The sequence below is a fragment of the Nematolebias whitei genome, chromosome 18 (assembly GCF_014905685.2).
Source record: "Nematolebias whitei isolate Nwh7 chromosome 18, NemWhi1, whole genome shotgun sequence".
Taxonomy (NCBI): domain Eukaryota; kingdom Metazoa; phylum Chordata; class Actinopteri; order Cyprinodontiformes; family Rivulidae; genus Nematolebias; species Nematolebias whitei.
Window position 1 is genome coordinate 30,169,696 of NC_056515.1, and position 8,066 is coordinate 30,177,761.

Consider the following 8,066-nt stretch of genomic DNA (forward strand, 5'->3'; position numbering starts at 1 on the left):
AGCTAGGTGGGCTTCATTATTTTCAGCACTGACATGGTGCATTTGCACCAATGACAAAGGTAAAAGGTAGATTCCAGAGGTTCCCAACCCTGGTCCTTGAGGGACACCATCCTGCATGTTTTACTTTTTTCCCTGATTTGACTTGCCTGATTTGAATGAATGGGTGATTAACGGGCTTCTGCAGAACTTGAAGCAGAAACAACTGAAACATGCATGATGGTGTTCCCCAGGGGTCAAGGTTGGGAACCACTGGATTATACAAATTTGCTTGCATTTCTCGCTCTATTTCAATAGTGCTCTGCTGCAGTGTTTTACCTGCAGCTGGTTGGACAACAAACTAAAAGCAACGAAAACAGGAAGTGCAACTTAGTCAATACGATCACACCAAACCTCACGAAAAGCTTTCAGTTGTGCAGCAGAAAACTAGAAGTGATCTCCCGGCCGTTCTTCTTTCTCGTGGCTGAAAGTGTCATTTAACGATTGTTCACATGTTTTACCTGAGTTGGGAGTATTTTTTCTTGTTACAGAATGTAAGCACGGTGAAGCCATCAGAAACTAATTTGGTCTAGTCCAACATTTTTCAGTCAGGTCATCTGGACTGTTTCTTTTTTTTGTGTGTGCTGAAACATTTTGCCTTCTGTCTGGAAGGCTTCATCAGTCAAGGAAACACACAACAAAACTGATTCTTTCCCCAAAAGGTTACTCCAAAGTGGAACAAACCAGTTCTGCTTGTGATAAGATGGTCTCTTTGGTATGCCCCCTCCTCCATTGCCAGCCCTCTTCCTTGTTGACAGTCTTGTCAAACTAGTTGAAAACATCAAAGTCCATGCTCAATAATCCAGGTATACAATCTAACAATTTTCAGTCAGGTATATGATAATTTGGTCTAGTTTTATTACTATCTTGCCCCATGCTAAAACTTAATCTGCTTCAAGTTGGTAGTGTGCTGTGTATGAGAGTTTGAAATCTATGTTTGCACAAATATCAGGTATTCTCATCAACTTGTAAAATAATAAGCCCCTCATCCATCCATGCTTAAGGATCCACCGAATTCTTAAAAATCAGTATTTCTCTATTGCAGTCGTTTCCTGAAGCAAAGTCACTGTTTTGCCTCTAGTTCCTGTGGTTAAAAGATTGTTTATTCAAAATGTTTCTTGAATGAAATGCCCTTTAAGTACAGATTTATTTTGTGTTTCTGAAGTTATGCAGATATGTAGTGGCAAGATTAGTTTCAGAAGCAAACTTACAGATCTAACCACACAATCAGATTCAGACATCACATATTTTAAAATATCAACTTAACACGCCCATGAAGAGGACCATCTCTTAACCCTTGACCACCTAAGCCTCAAATTTTCTGCCTGATAGGCTTGTACAAAATGTGTCATCAATTACACGGTTGCAATAAAAGGGTTACTATCTCGTTACTGCTATCTGTTTTGCATGCTGCTCATTGCATGAATTGGTGTCATGGTGCACCACATTTTTGCATAGCAAGAAGAACAAAAAGAAAATTAAAAATTAAAAACCAACAACGGTGAAACGTATTCACAAGCAGCAAGAAAAAACAACTTGTTTTTCAAGTTAAAAGGATTGCTTTGTGCATAAACTTTGCTCAACTGCAGCATGCTTGAAACCAAAGTGAAAACTTAGATGTTGAGGTTCTGTCAGATCAAGACAATTATCTCTTGAGCATTGTGGCTCACTTTTGAAGTTATGGCTTAATAAGGTTGCAAAGACTGTTAATGCAAGTGTGACCCATTTCTGAATGATTGAACGTGTTAAAAGATTGATCAAGTCATTAATATTATGCCTCTCACGAGTGAAAGGGGCTTAACTGACCCATCCCGGATTCACTGTTTAATCTGTGCAAGTGCATAAAAAACAACAGTTTGTTGCATCCATCAAGCATGTCCTTGTCCTTGACAAAAACTGGTTGCTAATTGAAGAGGGATTAATAAGTTGTTTAAACATCTGTCTTATTATGTCATAAAATAGGTGTTTTTGTCATTTGTTTGGTGTATTTATTGAAAAGTCAATATGCTATGCAAATTGTGACTGACCAAAAGTGTGAAGATGTGAAAGGAGCCTTCATGTATGGTTGTGTAGGAGTCAGATTAGAATAGTAATGAACTTTTCTTCTGACACTCCAAATTATAATTTTCCAAATTATTGAACTGTTTCTTCAACACCCAGGTTAAAGATGGGGCAGAAAATGTCAAAACATCTCCTAACTGCTTCTTCTCTGTCTTATGTGTTGACAGGCCTTCTGTTGTTGGGGAGACACCTCACAAGAAAGGAAGCAGGAAATATTTTATCCTGAGGATCAAGAACAATAGGCCAAACATCAAGCTGAGGTGGACGGTTGCAGAAGCCAAACAAGGGCACCTAACTCCAAGAGTCATGTGGGAGGACAGTAAATGGGATTTGTTATTTGCATGTGTCAAGAACAAATACTTTCTCTGCTGACATACAGTGAAGTTCTCCCAGCCTTCTGTCAGAGCTTTTCCTCGGGGGGAGTCCCTGCTATGAACCCCAGCTCCGTTGGCTTCAGCAGGCAGTCCAAGCTCAGTGCAAGGCACTGTGTGGGCATCCCACTGGTCTGGGTTCTGCCCACACAGAACTCACAGACTGCCCCGTATGAAAAAGAATTAAATATTCCTGAGTCACTCCTCCGTGTGGTGACTTTACTAATTGTTACAGTGATTCGTTGCTAAGTTTTTCCTGCCTGGTCCCCCTTCAAACTCCAGCTCTTCTCCCACCGCCTTTTGACTCACCACTTCATTTTAGTTTGATTTCCCATCCAGCAGCAGCACGAGTTCCTTTGTGTTTAACACGTGGTGGAGGACCATGGGATGCCGTCAGAGCTCGGAGGAAAAGGAGGCAGCGCGGCGGTCGAGGCGAATCGACCGCCACCTGCGCTCAGAAAGTCAGCGGCAGCGGCGTGAGATCAAGTTACTGTTGCTGGGCACTAGCAACTCAGGCAAGAGCACCATTGTCAAACAGATGAAAATCATCCACAGCGGTGGCTTCAACCTGGAGGCGTGCAAGGAGTACAAGCCTCTCATCCTGTACAATGCCATCGACTCGCTCACACGCATCATCCGTGCCCTCACCACCCTGAAGATAGACTTTCACAATCCGGACCGGGCCTACGATGCCGTGCAGCTCTTTGCACTCACAGGGCCAGCTGAGAGCAAAGGGGAGATCACTCCAGAGCTGCTGGGGGTAATGAAACGTCTATGGTCAGATGGAGGGGTCCAGGAATGCTTTCTGCGGTCCAACGAATACCACTTAGAGGACAACACTGCCTACTACCTGAATGACCTGGACCGCATCTCTGCAGTCGAGTACATCCCCACCGTAGAGGACATCCTGCGCTCCCGCGATATGACCACAGGCATCGTGGAGAACAAGTTCACCTTCAAGGAGCTCACCTTCAAGATGGTGGACGTGGGTGGGCAGCGCTCAGAGAGGAAGAAGTGGATTCATTGTTTCGAGGGCGTGACAGCAATCATTTTCTGTGTCGAGCTCAGCGGCTATGACCTCAAACTTTACGAGGACAACCAGACGGTGAGACAAATCTGCACACACTGATAAAGTCAACCAACTGTAATTAAAAATGTACCTTTTATATTTTGTTTGTACAGCTTACTTTTTTTAATTCATGGCTGAATCGTAGCTGCTCATAAAAACATGATTTGCCATTATCTGCGTTGGGAACACAATTTGAACAGAAATTACAGAGAATAATAATTGAAACAGATGATTTATTACTTCTCAGAAGCAAGTAGTGCAACCTATTATTCTGCTGTGTCATTTCCTCTCTGGAGATCCCCATCTGCATTAGAAACAAGACCTACGTGGTCACACTCACACACACAGGAACACAGAAAATCAGATAGAGCGTTATTTTTAATTAACGGCTGATAAGTTTTCAAAACGATCTTTAAAATTCTCCTCAGAATTGCTGTGGGATAAAATTGGGTTTAAAACGAGGTGCTGGAATCAGAGCTTTATTTTCAATTGGCTGCAGTAAAATGATTTTTAGACAAACTGTATTCAGAAAAGTGATCACAATAACACGAATATAGAAAATGATCTGTTTTTATCACCTCAGAATGAGTTCTTTGTTCCAAAAACCTGTTGTTTTCTTACGGCTCGCCAATTACAACAAGCACGTATTGTGTGTGACCATCATAGATCAATTTTAATGGAGTATTTAGAGGCTATTAGAGCCTAATGGCTTCAGCTACAATCCCCACATTCTACACACAGAAAAACATGTATTTTAACCACAAATCTATATGTTCAATGCAAGAAACTTGGGTTATGTGTGCTACAGCAACTAAAAAAATCCCCAACGAGCTGTTTTACTTTTTTTTAATCATGTGACTAAAACAAAGAGTCTTGTGCTTCTGTATCTGCAAGCATGACTTAAAAGCAACTTACCAGCATTTAAAAAGTCCTACTGGTTGAAAAGTAGATGGACTGGAATGAGAGATACAATTTGTTTTCTTGGTGAAACATGCATGGCTTGACCGGATTGTTTTTACTGGAGCGGTTTGCAGCCGAGTGTCAAGCAGTTTCAGAAAATGGTGGACTGGCTTCTCTCGGGTGAGAGGGAGAAGCCAGTCCACCATTAAGCATCTTTTTTTCTTTTTCATGAGTAAGGGAAAAATGGTGCGTGAGATGAACAGACGGATTGGCGCAGTATCACAGTATTGTGGACTATGTGCTGGTCCTCTGTGATGAAGAAGAAGCTGAGCTGTAAGGAGAAGCTCTCTGTTTAACAATGGGTATACGTTCCTACTTTCACCTATGGCTACAAACTCTGGGTAGTGACCAAAAGAACAAGATCTCTGATAGAGGTGGTCAGTATGAGTTTTCACCACAGAATAGCTGGAATTTCCCTTAGAGATAGGGTGAGAAGTTTAGATATCCTGCAGAGACTCTGAGTAGAGCCCCTGCTCCTCCTCATTAACAGGAGCCAGTTAAGGTGGTTAGGGCATCTGGTAAGGATGTCACCTAGTTGCCTTCCTTGTGAGGGTTATGGGGCATGTTCAACTGAGAGGAGACCCCAAGGAAGACCAAGGAAACGCTAGAGAGACTGTTTCTCTGCTGGTCTCAGGACACCTTGGTATCATAGAAGAGCTGGAAGAGGTGACTGAAGGAAGAGATGTTTGGGCATCCCTGCTCAAGCTGCTGCCACCTTGAACTCTGGAACAAGCAGAGGATACTGAATGGAATGACTTTTAAAAAATAGGTTAGAACAACTATTGTTTTCAACAGCTTTTATTGAAGTAGTTTGAAAAACAAGTGTCCTTGTGTCCAAGTAGAGTTTACTTATAAGAAGCTACTGAACGTTTTCAGTGGGTTAGTGATTCAGTGTTTTGTAATTTTAAACATATAGCAAATATTGACTTTAATAAATTAGTTTAACATGTTCCCAACCTAGTCATTTATTTCATTTTTCAATAATAAGCTATTTAAAATGTATACCTCAAGCACTCAAAGTCTTTTTTTTTTTTTTGGAGGGGATTATTTCCAGACTGCTTATACAAGTGCATTAATTAAATAAAAATGGTGAAATACTTTTACTTTAATGTCTTAACAATGAAAGCTATTTTGGACCACATGTGGAATTTGAAGGATTTCCTATCAATAACATTTTCTTATCTGTGTGTTTTGGAATAACTGAGCAGTTATTGCTTGTTTAACTGCCTTCACGATAAAGAAAAATCAATGTTTTGCACTTATCAAGTTGTAACTAAGAAGGGTTGGTTTTCCTTTCTTTAATGGTATGATCACTATTCCTTCCTGATGGACTTCCAGCATCCAAGTTTATCTTGACGTCTTGCAGCAACTCTAGAAATAGCTTTGAGCGCAGCAGAAACTTTGTCGTCCTCACTGAAACAGAACTGACCTGATAATTCACAGACTACCCGGATATAAAGCAGGGATGAAGAGGAAGCCAGGCTGGAACATGAAATCAATTAATTGTATAGGTTAAAAATAAAAGTCTGAGGAGGAGAATGCATTATGGTGTTAATTGAGTTCACAGAATAAAGTGTGAGGTTGTACCTGTGAGAATTAGCAGATTGTGCAGGCGCAATGTAGCTTCAGAAGTTAACTGGTGCAAAGGAAAACAACTTTTAGTCAAAGATAGGTAAAGCAAAAAAAGGGAAGGGACTTCAAAGTATCTGAAGGAACCTTTTAGAAAGTATGTAAGCAAACATTTGTTTTCATTGCAGTGTAAGGTCTTATGACTAATCATGTTGATAGCTGCTTTTTGGAACGAGTCAGCTTCATTATGCACCACTTTTGTTATTTTATGTAGTTTAAAAAATAAACCTCCTTTTAAACATGTCAAATAAGTTTTTATTTTGGGGTTTAAGGATAGTATATCACAATGCACTGTTATAAATGCAAATAAGTTTTTTTCTTTGGCCAGACTATTGCATGAGGTCTTCACCCTCCTACTGCCCTCGGGTCAAAATGACCCATAAGACCTCAGTTTTGAACCTGTGGGTCATTATGACCCAAGGACAGCAGGAGGTTAATGTATATATCTCTGTTTACACTCTACACATTTTCTATCTTTGTATTTTCATTGCCAGTTACTATTAGATTTAGCTGATGAGCATGTTTGCATAAGGATTTTCCTTGATTTGAACGTTAATGCTAACCTTTCATTACATTTGTTATATATAATAGCGAACCCACTACATTAATCTTGTGTTTCATGAGAGATTAAGGCCTGTGATCAGCGAAAAGTGTGACATATATCACCTAAAGTCTGTCACCCAATCCACTCATTGTGAGGTCAAAGTGTAAATTAATGAGGGCCATCAAATTTACTTGTTAAAAATACAGCACATATCCCCTGGGGAGGAAAAAAATGCAGAAATGGTTGTAAAATTTCTCCAAGAAAGTTATATTTCATGCACACAACAGTGAGTTAGCTTGTTATCTGCGTTCACTGATTGGAAACCACAAACAAAGCAAATATTGTATTAATGCACAGAAATTATGAGATTTCTCTGAGGCACTGAACAAAAGAGCAAACATATTTTCATGCTACTCAAAAATAGTCAAAGTGTGTTACTTTTAACATCACTCAACGTACTTATTTATTAGCAGCTCTATTAACAAGAATAAGGGAAATAATTAATTGAGAAAGATCAAAGCTAAATTTTAAATGAACAACACCATAAAAATAAAACATTTGACATTTTCACCAATAATAAATGAAACTTTTACTTGCAAAAACAACGCTACAGAAAACTGCATGTGAAATGTCAAAATGGCTTCTGCAACATGACAGATAAGTAACAGCAATGCTAACTTCTGCACCGTGGTGTTTCAGTAGCAAGGTCACCTTGCTGAAGAGTCCAGTTTGAGCCTTCGCCTCACTATGTGCAGTTTGTGTGTTCTTCCTGCGCATGCATGGGTTTTCACAGAGCACTAGCTTTTCTCAGCAGCTCAAAATGTGCAAGATATTGCATATTGATTCCAAATTAATTTTAGTATGTACATTGCTGTTTTGCTTGTGCATAACTATGTTTGCCCTGTGATGAATTAGAAACCAGAGTGGGTTCAGAAAAAGAATGTACTTGAACCTTAAGCATGACTTAAAAAAACAGTTTATTATCAAAAGACAAAGAGAAAGTGACAAAAAGGCCATTGCAACATGTTCAGGCGTTTGCATGCCACCACCTGAAATAAATGTTTTTCCTCCCCAACTGTAGCTGTTTTCTCACCTGAACCAAGTGGTGTTATTATCTAAACTCAATTATAAAACAACAAAAGCATTTTCGTGATGTGATGTTAGTTACTCTGTCAGAGATAGAAAAAAATGTCCCATGTTCAAAAATTTGAACGTCCCCACCCACATTGACCTTCTTCATGGCCCTTTGTAAGGACACCTATACTTCTTAAACACTTTAAAAATTATTATTATTATTTTTTACGTTGATATGAAAATGTGGCATATTACAGGGATTAATATGAATAAAATCTGGTTCCATACCTATCACCCAGTAGTTTATTTTGGTATGTATATA

At 39.6% G+C, this 8,066-nt stretch overlaps 1 protein-coding gene across 1 annotated transcript in view; it reads left to right on the plus strand.

The window, feature by feature from the left end:
- The window catches only part of gnaz (guanine nucleotide binding protein (G protein), alpha z polypeptide), a gene marked incomplete at its 5' end in the record, with an annotated part of 73,178 nt that overhangs the window by 22,639 nt on the left and 42,473 nt on the right, over positions 1–8,066 (plus strand). The window contains 1 exon segment of the mRNA XM_037692111.1: positions 2,265–3,573. Coding sequence (XP_037548039.1) covers positions 2,851–3,573 — 723 coding nt within the window.